The sequence below is a fragment of the Saccostrea echinata genome, unplaced genomic scaffold (genome assembly GCF_033153115.1).
Source record: "Saccostrea echinata isolate AGI-Se365-2 ecotype Australia unplaced genomic scaffold, CSIRO_AGI_Sech_v1 ptg000016l, whole genome shotgun sequence".
Classification (NCBI taxonomy): domain Eukaryota; kingdom Metazoa; phylum Mollusca; class Bivalvia; order Ostreida; family Ostreidae; genus Saccostrea; species Saccostrea echinata.
Genome location: NW_026889765.1, coordinates 3,275,681 through 3,291,881, shown reverse-complemented (window position 1 = coordinate 3,291,881; position 16,201 = coordinate 3,275,681). Strand labels below are relative to the sequence as shown.

General features: G+C 38.5%; 2 protein-coding genes across 2 annotated transcripts in view; one reads left to right on the top strand and one right to left on the bottom strand.

The window, feature by feature from the left end:
• Positions 1-8,307: 8,307 nt before the first annotated feature.
• Positions 8,308-10,639, bottom strand: LOC133188737 (uncharacterized). Its single transcript, XM_061324228.1, has 2 exons — positions 9,035-10,639; positions 8,308-8,784 (listed from the first exon to the last, which is right to left on the bottom strand). Exons 1-2 carry the CDS (start codon positions 10,637-10,639, stop codon positions 8,308-8,310), a joined length of 2,082 nt encoding a protein of 693 aa, XP_061180212.1.
• A 4,379-nt stretch (positions 10,640-15,018) lies between these two features.
• LOC133188819 (lipopolysaccharide-binding protein-like) overlaps positions 15,019-16,201 on the top strand; it is a 36,218-nt gene continuing 35,035 nt past the window's right edge. The window contains exon 1 of the mRNA XM_061324303.1: positions 15,019-15,311. Coding sequence (XP_061180287.1) covers positions 15,249-15,311 — 63 coding nt within the window. The 5' untranslated portion in view covers positions 15,019-15,248. The remainder of the gene's footprint in view (positions 15,312-16,201) is intronic.

Here is a 16,201-nt window from a genome sequence, read left to right as displayed (position 1 = left end):
CTAGATTCAATCTCAGGGCTTGTACTCCGTGTGTTTTAACAGCGTCTTTTAAAGATCTCTTATTTTCTAACACATCTAACCCCGTTCTAGCAGCAGCAGTCAAGGCATGTTTAGCTCCCGTTTTCAATAAATTTCTCAAAACTCCTCTCCCTCTCTGCCGTCTTCTTCTTTTTCTTCTCCCTTTACCTTTTTGACCTTTCTTATTCATCTTTTTAAAAGCTAAACTTCCTCCTCTATTGAGAGCAAATAAGCCTGTATTTTTAACGGCATTGAGTCCATGAGTTAAAAGAGCATTTTTGATATTTTTCCTTTTTTTAATCACATCTGCTCCTACTTTAGCTCCGGCAATCAAGGCTTGATTACGACCCATTTTGACTAGATCTTTAAGAAATCCTCGACCTCTTTGTCGCCGCCGGCCTGAGCCTAATTGGACAGCTTCTTTTAAAGTCATCCCTATAGGTAAGTTCGGTACCATTCCCGAAAGAAAGTTTATAAAATTTCCTCCTCTTTGAGATTTTTTATAACTCGGGGATATTATAGGTAAGTTCGGTATCATTCCCGAAAGAAAGTCTATAAAATTTCCTCCTCTTTGAGATTTAATTCGATCCACAAACCTACCAAATTTCTTTAAATTGAATGGATTAAACCAGGGTGGTTGTCCGGTAGAATCAAAGGGGAGGGCTCCAGCCAATCCAGAGAGAATTCCACCTACAACACCGTGTCCTTTTTGACGTAATAAACCTTTATGATAGACAAATTGTCCGTGTCCTCTTTGTCTCAATAATCCGGGATGATACTGCATGTTTCATGACTCGTGTCAGACTGACTTAAATGCACTCCAGGGACTCCTTTTATACCCTCCTGTCTTAAGGTTGAATACAATACAGACAGCATATCAGACAAGTGATCACTCCCAATAAGATGTAACAAAAAAGATGTGCACTCATCTCAGTACACTTTTCTGAAATGAAGTTTCACGACTGATTTTCCATTTAAAAAAGGCATGGGAGTCCCTAAAGGAGTCATGATATGAATCTCAATGCTATCGAAATGTTTTTTACTCAGTTTCAAATATTCCGCTCGAACCGGTTCCCATTTAGCTTGTTTTTTATCTTCGAGATTGAGTGTACAAGGAACCACTCTTAATAATTTCAAGGCATTGGATCCTACCGTCTGGGGTTCAATCAAGTCACAATACACGTACATGGATTTCAGATTTTCATATAAATCTACGGTATTGTTACCCATGTAACTAACGTTGATCCATTTGGTTTCTGTATCGTTCTGAAGCATCACTTTCTTACTTTCTATTCCTAGCTTATAAGCTAAAGCTGTGGGGAAACGAATGCATAAGGGATATTTTTTAAGTTCTCTCCCGTTAAAGTGATACATCACTTTATCATATTTGTCATGATAGGATAATTTCATGGCATTCTCTTTTTTAGAATCACTCTCTTTTTTAGAATCACCTAAAAACTTCCATAATTTTTTCAAAGTTTTTTCCAGTCCAAGACTGATTTCATTTGTTAAAGCCATGGGATGAATGTAAGGCCCTGGTCTAAAGTGAATTCGCTTAATTTCCATTTTCTGGTCTTTTGTTATGAGATTACCAAATTCAGTATGGACCCAATCTAATAGGACAGGACATTGACTTAATGGCATCGCATCTATGGTTTTCATTTTAAATCTATCCCATTTAAACACATTAGGTTGTTGGACTTTTGAACTATAAAATTGAGGAAGCAGGATGTCAAAATAAGCTTCCTCTTCTGTGATGTTTTTCAATGATATGGGATACATCAATTCTGTTAAAGCCACTTCCCATTGTCCATCTGTTAAATCCACTGTTTGTGGTAATAAAGTTTTAAATTGAGCCGTCGTATTACTCGGAAAAGATTGCATGGACCCATCACTGGGTAAAGTCATGTAAAAACTACTGCTCTCGGCCATGTTCAGTGAGATACTGAGACAAAATAACTTAGGACCCTTCTATTTATAACAACTATTTTTTGTTTGTTTTTTAAAATTTTAATTGGACATATTATTACACTACTTCTTCTTCTTCTTCTTCGGATCTGTAAGGAATCACAGTCTCAAAACACTGGCCCTCTTCGTTTTCCAAGCTATCTTTAATCTGGGAAAAAGGAATACGACAATACAGGTACTCTGTAGGACAGTAATAGCTAGGAATCCTCAGTCCATCTTTTTGCTGGTTCCAGAACAAATCACGAAGACAATGTTCTATATTCCAACACCATTCACCTTCAGCCAGAACCACACGAGTCTGGAATTTACAACGACCTAGTATCAACCATTTGTACTGTTGATAATGATGGTATATTTTGACCCTCACCTTAGATCCTTTAGGATGCAAGAATTTCTGTCTTTTTTCCAACCACACATCTTGAGTCGATGTTCCTGGATGATTTTCAAAATAATCTAGGATGGCTCCTATTTTAGTTTTCATCCAGGGTCCCTGCATGTAAATACATCCAAATAAACTCTCACAATACCAACGATACTGCATATTTTTTTTTTTGGCGTCTGACTTTGAGACTTGACTTTATCAGAATGAATAATTTTTGGGTCATACCTCTTTATATAACCTTATCTAATCTATTTTTAGTATCTCAAAAAAAACCCAACAACATTTTTTTTTTTTTATGATTTATTGTCCTTCATATCTACATAAGGGACAAAGTCTGTAACAAGTCTTGACAAAGTTCTCAACACATTTCCCACAGCAAGGATACTGTCGACATTGTTGACACTTCCATCTCCCCTCCGTATTTTCCTCCCAGCAGGTCAGGCATTTCTTTAAAGCTCTCTTTCTCGTTACTTTGACCCATAAGGGCACCATATTCTCTGCCCCGTACTTCCATGTGAAATATTTCACACACCAGTTACATCCACAGGTCTCCATAGAAGGGGGATCATCCACAAACCAGTGAGGAAAAGGCATTTCACAATGCTCGCAAATTCGATAAGTTCTGTGATGCCATCCGGGATAATCATACACCGTAAATGTACGCCATTGGTTTATTTTCCTATCACAGTAATGACAGTAATACTTTTCTACGTCAATCAAATAAATCAGTCTCCACGAAAAAATCATGATTGAGCTCAGTGTACTCAAAGCTAAGCTTTATATACCTTTTATTTATAGGGGGTGGTGTGCAAAAAATGTGTTGGACTTACGTTTTTTTTTACTGAGATACTACTGTGTACGTTTGATTGACGTTATGCTGAGTCAGGCATAAGCAATACACACAAAATCTTGGCATCGATTCAAATCACAGCTCGGTATGCATTGTGACGTCATGTGTCACAAAAAAATGTTATAGTTGAAGAGAGAGAGAGAGAAAAATAAGACATTCTTTTTTTTTTTAATTTTTAATTCACAATAACATTAAAGTAACAAACATGGAATACTTTGACATAATTCTTTTTGAATAGGAAAAGTTCTCCTCATGTACAAATATTCTGTTTCACAAGCGCAGTCCATGATGTCGTATCCTTCTTTGAGCACTTTATTTACATAATCTTTGATACAATCACGGATTTCTTCCATCCATTTCCCTTGAATCCAAGTCCTTGCTGGTCCCTCTGGTTTGTGAGCGAAAACGTATTTTACTTTCCATTTGAATTCCTGATACTGGGGTCGCCATGGTCCTAATATTACTTTTATAAGTTGTCCACATTCATGGTCCGGTAATTTGATTCTCTTATACAGGTACACATCATTGACTCCTGTTTCTCCCGGATTCCTATCCATGAAATCTTGGATACATTCATCTTTATTTTTCATCCATTCTCCATTTTTAGTGGAACCTGTATGTTCTTGCATTTTCCAACGATACTCTGAGCTTAAAAAATCCATGTTGCTCTATCCTCAGTCAGATCAGAAATGACTCTTTTTTTTTTGTTTCCCCATTTTATATATATATACTCTGTGATGTATTTATTTTTTTTAAGACATTACCCCTGTGCATTGGTGGTCTTCTTAGGGGTATGATGCATCATTGTAGGACTAGGCATGATATAACCCACTGAAGAACTGACACATACCATCCAATATTCTCGATTAGGATCATGTAAAGCTAACATGACCACACTAGTGACGATGAGAGAGACACAGATAAATAATTGGGCGAAATAAACGATTTCTTCTCGAGGAATATTCTCTCCACAAAATTTCCAATGAGGCGTTATTTGATGAGATCCGTTTGGGGAATCCATGAATCAAAACTAGGAGGATATCCTTTCCACCGAACTTTGACTTCTTGAATGATTTTTTTCCCGACGCGTCGCTTTTTATACCCTAAGATTTCCTCCACTTCGTACACGTCGTCTTTTTTAATGATCTTTTGTAATTCTTTTTCGTAAAAAGTCCCTTCTAATTCCTCTCCGTTATAATCTTGCACTCTATACACGTAAGGATACCTTCCAGGAACTCTTTTAGAAATGGTAAACAGTTCTGTGGTCCAGTTAGGTAAATATCCTTTTTCAAATGTGTGTTTGGCTTTACTGATGCGGACCTGATCTCCTTCTTTAAACTGAGGTTTAAGAAATTGTTTCTGATTCGATATCCCATATAAAGTTTTCCAGACTTTTAACACATTAGAAGCATTTACTTGAACTGGGGCTCTTTTGATACTCCTATGATAGGTATGATTGTAAGCATACACTAAATCCGGTAAAACTTCTACATACCGTCTGGTTTTATGACGAGTAAAATAACGCCACATGCGTGCTTTGAGTGTACGCTGAAATCGTTCCACGATACTAGCTTTAGTGTCCGTATTACGAGTAGTAAAAAAATGAATGGATTTAAAAGCTTGTAAGAATTCTCGATTAGTAAATTCTTTTCCTTGATCCGATTGAATGCGGACGGGACGTCGACCGTCTTGTTGAAAAATCTCTTGTAATCCTCGAATCATTTCTTTTCCTGTTTTCTGTTTTAAAGGCACTACCCAGGCATATTTAGATAAGACGTCAATGGCACATAATAAAAACGTATATCCATCATTATGTTTCTTTAAACTGGACACATCTGCTAAATCTAATTGCCATTGTTCGTCTATATCGGTCACTCTAGTCTGTTGTCTCCGGAATTTTCTTTGAATGGGTTTATGTAAAGTATAAGTATCTTGCTCTTTTAACCATTCTCGAATCTTTTCAGGGAAATTCCTAAAGGTTTAACCTGACGATACAAAGCTTGTATTCCTCCGTACCCTCTTTTAGGATCATAATAAATCTCTTTTAAAATATCTTCTACTTGTTTCTTTTTCATATTTTAGGCAATGAAAGCCAATTTTCATCGATTTGTCCTAATTTCTTTTCTTCTTCCTTTTTAGCTTTAAAGGATCTAATGTCTTCTTCGACTTGGGCTTTTAATTTCTTTCGAGCTAAAGGACTATATCTGGATCCTACCCTTGTCCCTACAGGGGTTGAAATGGATTTTTTAATGACGGTTCCTCGATCTTCTAGGGGTCTACTCACTGGAGTGTCAAAAAAGGAAGAAAATCCACTATCGTCTATTTCGTGACTTTTATGAGTAATGATTTTTCCAGGTCTCTGCATGGCTTTTATAAGGTTTCCATTGCTCACGTATTCCAGAGGAGTACGCGTTTCTTTTAAAGCTTGAGCAAATTGTTCTAATCCTGTAGGAACCGGATGAGTTTTACGAGAATAAGATCTCATACTATCAGCCATTAAATCCACAATGTTAGAATCGGGAATTTTTTGACCTCGATAACTAATTTCACCTTCTTTATTCCAAGTTAACACTTTAGGTTTTTTTTTAAATGATTTAATAATAATCCAGCTTTTCTTTTCATGTTTTTATTCACTGTTTCAAGAATTTCATCGTCAATTTCAGCTGCTGGTAATGCTGCTGCTGCTGAGGCTGGAGCTGGAGCTGCTGCTGCTGGAGCTGCTGCTGCCGGAATTTTCAGTTTAGAAATAGGTTCCTGTCTAGCTTGTTGTAAATAATTCCTATATCGATGAAGTTCCTGGCCATATAAAGCAACTTTTTCTTCTGGGGTTAAATCTTCACGTCTTGTAATCTCATCCAATTCCTGACCTAAACTGATGGTGGATTGAAATTCCGGAGGTTTGGGTAATTTGGCCTTGAGATCATTTAATAAGACTTCAGGAACTAACACCATTTTACGACTCATATTTTTTTCTTCTTCTTCTTCTTGAGGACTTTATAGACGGATTGACCGGCACCTAACAGTAAAGGTGCTGCTGAGATTAATAAGGGTAAAATGTTTCCTCCTTTTTGTTGAAGTAATAAAGCTCGTCGTTTCTGAACAGATTGAGGTTTGACCAGTCTCCTGAAGATGTGTTTCTTAGGAGCTAGTTTTCGTTTATGAGCCGAACTAAGGGGTAACACTCCTTTTAATAGGTTGTAAACAATCTCGCAGATTTTGAGAATACAATCTCCAGAACAATGTTTTAAAATACCCGTCTTTAATGGAGAGGAATAGTGAGGGTCCGATAACACTCTTAAAAGAGGCCAATGAGGTTTTAATCGTGTAGAACAGCATCTTTTCTTCTTCTTCTTCTTAGCCATCCTGGGGTTAAAATGAGGACATGTCCTAGGTTTCTCCCCTTTTTATACTCTCAAGGAGGAGCATACATGTCGTGTTTGGCCTTCTCGTGTTTGTCTCTATTTTTCTGGGTGACGTAGAATTTAGAACAATATCGGCATTTATATCTCATTCCTTTAGGAAGTTGAGGTGTAGAAGCGGTCAGAGGTTGAAAGCGTGCTATTTTAGGAGTGTGAATGGGTACTTTAATTCTAGGAGTGTGAATGGGTACTTTAATTCTAGGAGTGTGAATTCCCACATTGACTTGAGGAAACATTTCTAAATCGGGAGCTCTTTGACTGCCTATGGGTCCCATAGGACGATCCAATCTCATTTCAGCTTGTTTTTTTAATAATTCCCCAATAGTTTTTTGTCTTTGTTCTTTATAATACTGATTGATTTCGTTTTTTAAACTTTCAGGCATGGCTTTTCGTTGAGCTGGAGTTTTGGGAGTCGTTTTTTTCTTTCTACCACCTTTTCTTTGAGCAGCAGGTTTTCTCTTTTGAGGTTTTCTCTTTTAAGGTTTTCTCTTCTTTCTGGTCTTTTTAGCTGCTCCTCCTACTCGGACCATCCAATCTGGAAACACTCTTTGTTTCTTATTATTGACTCGTACTACCACACTTTTTAAACGACGAACACGTCGTTTCTTAGGTGCATTCCATTTAAATAAATGACGAATGATGACTCCGCCTAGAAATCCGGCTCCTCCGCGTTTTAAAATGGCATTTTTCCTGTCTTGATCACTCGCCGACTTATCGGCTATGATACTTAAATCTTGACGATGATTATTAATAAACTTTTGAGTCTGTTTATTGATAGGTAAGACCCCACGTATCAAATTTCGAGCTCCCATAGCAAACCAATTCAATAAAGCTTTACGCCCTAATTCGATTAAATGGGCTCGCTTGGCAGGATCTCGCTCCTGCTGTAAACGTCGTAACGTTTTCACTAATTTACTCTTGGCTGAGAGAGGTCGACCCATGACGACTGTATAATGATAAATGACAAGTTTAATGTTGATACATTTTTATTTATACTCTTGTGGCATGTGTATAGTTAACAATTCAAACAATCGACTTCTCAATCTGTATTCGTCTGGGGTGTGTGGATTCAAGTCCACCAGGAGATACCCGTGAGGAACACTGGTGGCTTCTTGATAGGCTGACATCAAATGAGGTAAGGCTAACTGTCGACTCAAGACACTGATTTGAGATTTGTCTCTGGGATTTTTAAACAACACTAAATAATGAGCATTCAAACTAATGGTGCGATGCTGTGGTGCCCGATCAAATAAATTCTGAGTAATGTAAATCACACTGGTATTCCGATAATGCGCTTTACGGGTAAACCAATCCACGATCGATTCGATGGCTTTTCCTCCCATCATGTCGTCAAAAATGAGTAAGTGAGGAATACTTAAATTGGCTACTAATTTCTCATCGTCTTCTGGAATATTTCGAATGAAGGAGACCTGATCTGTTAAAGAAGTGTAAGCAGGTTGCCATTCTCGATAACACCAGACAATTTTTTGTGGCATGGGGGTAATCCAATGTAAATTTTCCACTAATTTCTTAACAAATTCCGTTTTCCCCGATTTAGATGGTCCTGCTACCACCATGGTAAATTCGTGTTTTAATTGAAAAGACGGGAGTGTCTCGTCAGGTTGCATGATGATAAATGAAGAAAAAAATAGGGTTTCAATCCTTTTTATTCAACACAGAAATATACGTTGAGTTCTCTTCACATCGGATCGACAGATGGGGCAATACCGGAAGGTGGGAGCACATAATGAACAGCAACATATGTGTCCACAAGGGAGTAAAGCCATTTGTAATTCTCCCTCTAAACAAATGTGACATTTTCCTGTGGCCTGAATCTCTGTAGAGGTTTGCTCTAGTAGAGGTTTAATTTCAGGTGAAACTTTGTATCCCACCCGGAGTAAATGGTTAATAAATACGATCATCACCCACTCACGTCCTTTATAGGTATTGATGTAAGGACAATTAGGGTTCCAATAAGCATGTTCTACATAAGGATCGTCTGTAGGTTCCCAGTTGGTAAAACCCATACCACAATGAAAACAAGTGGTCTTATCACTCACTCCCCTGTAAAAAAATCCGGCTTTGGCTAGGTTGGGTAATAATCCTTTTAAAGACTCGGGCCATCCCTCTTTAAAGGTAGCTTCTCTCTTTAAGAGCAGAGCATAGTTAGGGTAATGAGGAACCCCCTCTGGCTCCCTAGAATGAACAGCCATGACTGAAGTGTTCAAATATGTTTGCCCCCTTTTTATAACCCCTTCATATTTTAGGGGTTTTCCCCACATAATAATAACACATTTTGAAATACAGTATGTTTTAATAACCATAAGGTAAAGTATTATAATCATTCATTAATTGTCTCTTATCATAGACAATTCTATATTGTTTTTCTAAAGGTACTGTCTTGACTTCATGTTGACGAGTCCTCTGTATTTTGTAGGGATAGGAGACTTGGATTTCATCCATTTCTTTCTTGAGCATTTTTTCTAATGTCTCTGGTGATACGATATTGGAAGCCCGATAATTAAGAGTCAATCCTTTGACTTTACACACGGAATTTCCCTTGGATGTGAGGTAAGCATAATTTTTAGGACCTCCTGACATGAATTTGATAATGTGGTCCCCGTCTAATTCATCAGTCCATTCTCCTAAACTGTGGCCAAGGGTAGGATTAAATTGTCCCTCCTTATGTTGGTATATGATACTGTCCGTATCGAAATAAAGGACCCGATCTCCTAAAGGTTGTAAAGTCTCGTAGAGGTGTAATCGGGCATGAGCGGTAGTGAAACAGGCCAGTACCACGTTTCCGAAGGGACACTCTTCTACAAATTCCTGTTTCTCTTGATAATTCACCAGCATCATGTCCGATTCGGGCTGCTCTTTATTTTCTAAGAGTTCTAGCCCTTTGATGTCAATGGTCGAATCTTGTAAGAGTTGCTGTACTTCCTCTTCTTCGGTCAAGTATCGAGTTTTAGGTAATAACAGGCGTTGAGCGAATTTTCCCCACAAGCAATTTAAAAAGAGTTTGGCTATCGTTCTTCGCACAGGATTTTTTTCTATATTTAATAGGTCCATTCTAATCCCTTCTCTGTCTATTACTTTACGAATGTAATCTAGTTTCTGTTCCTCCGTCTGACAATCAGGTGGGAATCCAGAGGCTTCCTGTTTGATCTTTAAGAAGGTATCGATGTAAGATCTGAATAAATCTTGACTGCTTTCTGGAAAATGCCAAACCTCGTAAATCCGCTCTAAAGTATATCCCATGTCTAAGGCTTTATGTAATTCTGTAGTCACCCAAGTACCTGTAAGACTGCGTTCCTGGTCTGTGTGTTGACATCGATGTTTAGAAGTAGAGTCCTGTCGTTCCGCACAGGTTCGACATAATGGAAATAATAACTTGCCTCCTGTGCGATAAGGTAAAACGGGGTGATAGAGGCCTCGGGGTGGTAAGACCCGACAGTGAATGAGGCCAAAATAAGTTCTCACGTCCTGGAATTGGTCTGTTATGATCTGAGGATGGCCTAGGGGAAAAGGTCTGTGTTTTAATACGTAAGGGTATAAGGAACAGACGTCCACGTATCTCATGTCCCCCTCCTCACAATACAATCTTGTAGCATTCGTGCGGCCTCCGTACAGGGCTTCTCGGGGGTTCAAAGGATCTGGAATGTCCAGGTCTCGTACATAATTCTGTAATGCCACCTCTCTTTGTACTTGTTGATCGAAATCGTGTTCCCAGATACTATGTACGGAGTACCCCATTTCCTCTAAGACCGTATTCCTCCTTAAAGTTTCCTCGTGTAATTCCTGGTAAGTAAATTGTGTCCGGTGAGGATGAGTTTCGGTCTGTAGATTGGGATAGCAAGTAGGGCATCCGTGCCAATAGCATCCGTAAAATTCGAAGATGGTGCGAGTAGCTTCCTGGTATCCATCTACAGTATAACTTCCGATCTTGACTTCTCCTCCGTTTCTAGCATGTCGTATGTGAGATCCGCTCTGGTGACTCATCCAGGTTAGTCACCGACAGGCTTTGGCGGAATATTGACGTGCAGGCTGATACCCCATGTTGGGAATGATGGCAATGGTATCTTCGGGCATGAATCCTCGACAGTAAGCTAAATTGGCCGCACTGGCAAAAGTGATGGATTCCTGGAAGGGGTCTACATGGACCAAGGTCTTGAGAGTGGCTCGAAACTGAGCACAGCATCGTCGTAAAATATCGACGTCTGAAATACAATAGTCTAAAAATTCCTTCTGGAAATCAAACACTTTTCCGGCTTGTTGTTCGTACCATTGGTAAAAAGCCTGTCGTCCACTAATAGACATGTCGTCCGGATTGTAGAATGCTGCCGGTGGATAAGGCCCCACATAATTCTGGTTCTGTTCTGTATTAAAAAAGTGAGGGAAATACCCTTTTTTCAGTTCTGTGAATCCGAAAGCAGAGGGCATTTTAGACAGAGCAAAAGGTAAAAAAATTATAGGAGTCGATGAATTTCAATCCGCAGATTTGCATGGATAAGATTTTACTGCCGTTCATGATGACTGTAGGCGTCATGCAGGCGGAATGCACCAGGTAATTTAAAATGAACTGTCCGTCATATCCTTTGAAATTGTGGGCAATGATGATGGCCTCGTCGTGTAATAAGGCGGAATTCTTATTTCCTGTGTCGGGTTGTAATAACCAGTCCATGAAGTGTTTTAAGGTATCTGGCCCTTTAAACACGTGTTGACGGGGTCCCATGTGTCGAAAGTGAGGACAGGGATCTTCTATGGGTAAGTGTCCGCAATGTTGACATACGCGGTGTGCCACACATAAATTAGGGATGTGGATGCCGTTTTCCTGCGTACATTCGAAATCGAAATAAATATAAAACTGTAATGTCTCTTTGCCTTTCTTTTTCTTTTTCTCAGGCTTCAGTTGAACGTAGCACTGATGATCCGTGTCTACAGTTTTCTTACAGATCTTACATTGTTTCTGTCCTCCGCAATGATGATGAGGGAGTAATCGTTTGGGCATCCATTTCTCACAATGCTCGCATCGTCCCATTAAACTGCATACCGTTGTGGCCGTATTCTTACTGTGAGGCCGTAAATGGTTTTCGTAGCAAGTTCTGCTCTGAAAAAATCCCTGGCATTGATAACATTGAATGTGGCTCCCGTCTGGAGGGCAGGGAGTGTCCGTTAAACAAAAGGAACAGCGGTAAGGACACTTGGTACGATGGTCTGTAATGTTCCTGTACCCCACATCGCAATGATCACAATAGAATTGATTGCCCGTCACACCTGGCATAGACAAAATGGCATCGTAATGATGATCGTCTAACAGAATATTTAAACAAGTTCCATCTCCGCAGCCTTTATAAATGGGCTCCAAACTGAGTTTAGAGGAGGTGGACTTGAACTGATATATTTTCAGTCGATAGCGAGGGGCTAACACCTGTTGTAATTTCCCCCATTCTTCGGGTCCACAAGGCTGATGAATATCACACGCGGCTTGTTCCATGAGAGCTAGGGCTTCGTTTTTCTGGTCATTAGCTCTTACATCTCCTAACCTCATGCGTTTCCATAATTTTTCCCATTCAACTAAACTCTCTGGATTTTCCGGTTTTTGACTGTGTAACCGGGTGACTACAATGGCTCGAGCTAAACAAAATTTATCCCAAGGATTGTCGATCTGAAGGATGCATCGTTTATTTTTCTTAAAACTCTCCTTGTTGACCATCAGGTGTTTGGTATTCTGTCCACCACTGCCTTCTGGATATTTGACGTGCAACATGTCGAATTCCATAGACCCGTCTCCCAGTTTAAAATCTTTCTTGGATTGTTGCACGGCTTCTATTTTATTTAAAATGACGTCCTCGTTTAAATGTTTACATTGAGTAAACTCGTACCAAATGTCGGAATCCAGAGAAGGGTGGTGAATGTTCAGGCGTACATAATCGTTAGGGTTACACTGCATGTGATACTTGACATTCTGTAGCATGTCTCTAAATAATCGCCGAACGAAGCCTCTGTTTTCCTCCTCTGGAAATTCTTTAAAATTCACACTGTACACATCTTCTTTAGCTTTAAATTTTCTGGAATGCTTAGCTTTATTGAGTCTCACTTGGTAATACTGGGAAATGGTCTTTGGCTTCGGTGGTGGTGGTGGTGAATGAGGTGGTGATGAAGACGGAGAGGGTAGTTCTTCTTCAGGTAGATTCCTTAAAACTTGTAGGTGTTGAGCTCGGTTGGCTTTGGCTCTCTTTAATCTTTCCATTAATCTTGCATTTTTTTTCCTGAGAACTAATTCTCTGGTTCTCTGTCGAGAAATAATTCTTTCTAATTCTTTCTCCCGTTTTTTCCATCTCATAAGTTGTTGTACATGTAACAATTGTTTCAAGGCACTATCAAAATTCATCTTGATAGATCTGACAACAAAATGAGCTGAAAGTCGGAGAAAGGCTGTATTTATAGAGTGTATGACGTCATAATACCTAGGTAGTTCGCTGATCCAAGACTAAGTATTGAGACGTACACAGTACGTACAAAAGGGTATATAAAGCAGAGCTGGAAATTTTAGGATCAGTCTTAGTGGGCATTTGTTACTAGACAGACGTAAAAATATGGCAGAGGAAAAGTCCATGAATTCACCTCCACTCATACCAGAGACACAGGATAGTATTGAAGGAAATGAAAGAAGTTTGATATGTGATATCTTAGATCAAATGACCAATGTAATGGAGATACTTCAACAGACTATTTGTGAGTTTAAAGAAGACATGATTACTGAGATTCGTGTGTTTAGAGGAGTGATAATGAATGAGATTGGAAATCTAGAAAAGAAAATAGAGACTAGTCAGGATCAAAAGCAGATTAACAACAAGAGGAAACTTCCTACTACCCAGACGGAGAAGAGCCTGAAACTCCAGAAGAAAAAGTAAATATGATGTACATATTACTTGAATAAATCATCTTACACACTTTTTTACTGTGTTATTGTTTTTTCCGTTTTCAGAAAATAGAGCTCTGTGTGAATGACACACATGACGTCACAATGGTATACTTGAATCGATGCCAAGATTGTGTATTGCCTAGGCCTGAGTCAGCACAAAACGTAGATCAAACGTAGACCCCCCTTTTTTACTTGGGTTTTTCCAGTGTCTATACTAGATTGAACCGGTCATCTGAGGCCAAAAAAAAGTGTACTCAGTTGACCCGGCCATCCAGGATCTGGGGGGATAAAAGTGCACTCAGTTGACCCGGCCATCCAGGCTTCTTATACTACTGCTGGGGCTTCTGGATGGTAACAACACCTGCCTCACTCCATGCTGTCCATTGAGAGAGTGCAATCTGGGTCACATCAGCAACATCACTGAAGTCAAAGTCTTCTTTTGTTTCTCTCAGTTGAAGAATTCTTTTGGCTTTAGCTTGTCCAATGCCCTCCAATGACTTCAAGTCCATCTCTGAGGCATTGCATAGATTGATTGGTTTACTTGTAGCCATTATCAATGATAAATATTTTATTTTTCAAAATACTTACAAGATAGGAAATAGAATGATAGCTTAGAGCAAAAGCAGAGCCAGTGGCCCCCAATACCTACACAATGTATGGGGCTATATTGTCAGAACTTACAATCTCAATGATAGTACTGCTGATAATTTTCTTTTCCTTTTTTGTTGAAATAATTAACCAGAGAAAAAGAAAAAAAAAATACTCAAGGAATAATCCAAATTTGAGAAACAATTAAAATTATATGACACGTAATGCGCGCCGTATATCAAAAGCGAGGGAATTTAAGTCACGTGACTTTTTTCTTTCTAAAATGTTGATGCAGTTAATAGTCGAATATGAAAATTAATGCATTCATTAATGTTCTGAAAATATAATTAATACTAAAAAACTATGGTTATAAAACGCATACACTTGTATTTATTTGTTACGAACCACCTTGTGAAACATCAACAGTAGCAAACACATGGTTCGTGAGATGCTCGGTGATATCACAAGAAATTATGTTGTTGCAATTTGGTAACCAAGAAAAGCGTAATTTCGCAGATTCCACAGATACTGGCGACGCCAATGTCGTAATGGTCGATGAATTACCTGACTAATCCCTCCAGATTATGTCTAATTGTATGACAGGCTATGTCGAAGACGTTTGGCAAGACGGAGGTCAGGAGATCTATGTCATTCTAGATAGGTCGTACACGGATGAGTCGGGCTGTGGTACCACACTAGCATATGACGTCAAGTCATTGTATACTTGAGCTAACATTACGGGGAAAGAGACATGACTTTTACATTCCTTTCACATGACATGTAAAGATTTTTTATCGTTGTTATTTGATTCAAGTGTATGGATTGTTCTTTAAGCTTAAGTGTTATGATGTTGAACATTTGCAATTTAAAATCGTTATTCATTTAACTTGTCCGATATACATATATTCAAACAATAACAAAAAAAAATGACTGTGAAACGTTATCCTTACACGTCCGTGGACAGAACTAACATTTATAAATCATGTATATATTTCACTGGCACGAGTGATTAAGAAGCCTAGGATAATTTGAAGACATTCTGTGTGAATCTACTAAAGAATTATGTCCTGTAACTGAATTTTGCCGAGGGATTGTATGTTATTTATCCTATTTTGTATAAATTGCGATAAAGAGTGGAAAATGCACCCTTGTATATGGGTAAGTTGAATTTCTCGTGGAATATTTTCTCAAGAAATAAAATTCAGACTTGCCCCCAGTACTTTATATGTACCAAAGATTCCGATGAATTAACTTAATGTGACTAATTTTTCTCAATAATGTTCTTCTGCACTTGTGTCGATGCGATTTTTATGCAACATTTAGGAATTTATAATTGTCCGTCACGTGATCCAACAGTCATGTGACATCCCAAAAATGCATTATTATAATACCTGATTACACTCTCATCACAAGTTGACTGCAAATTCATACATTCATTCATACAAAATGAAATTAAAATCTAGATCAAAATAAAATTTATATTTTAATGCATATTAAGACTTCGGACAGCCTTAACATAGCTGCGAAGCTTTCCGCAGTTCACCGCAGCCACAGGGACACATGACATTCAGAAAATATAAGTGAATACCCCTTCGTTCACAGATGACGGTATAGTCTATGACCCACAACAAAATATAGTTATACAAAGTTATGATGTATGGACTTTTTTTTGCCGAAAACTGAATTGAAGACTTGGGAGTATATAGTTGTCCGCCTGTCTGTCATTCATATTTCATATGTGTATTCCTTGAGAGAAGACAAGAGATAAAATATATTGGTTCCAAAAGAAAGGTCTTGTCACAAGAAGTACACACGTGAAATATGAATGCCATAGTACCAACCAATCAAAAGTTATGGGCAACTGTAATGAATTGCATTTTTTCTTTAAATTTCTTTCGTGGTGGCACCATACTTCGCTGCACTGGCTATGGTCATTGAATGGGTGAAGGACCAGGACATTAAGGCCTTTCTCGATCCCAGTGGGATTTTCCTGGTTTTGAGAGCTCATATAGTTAAAAGACTTTTGAATGTATTTTATCACTTTTGAT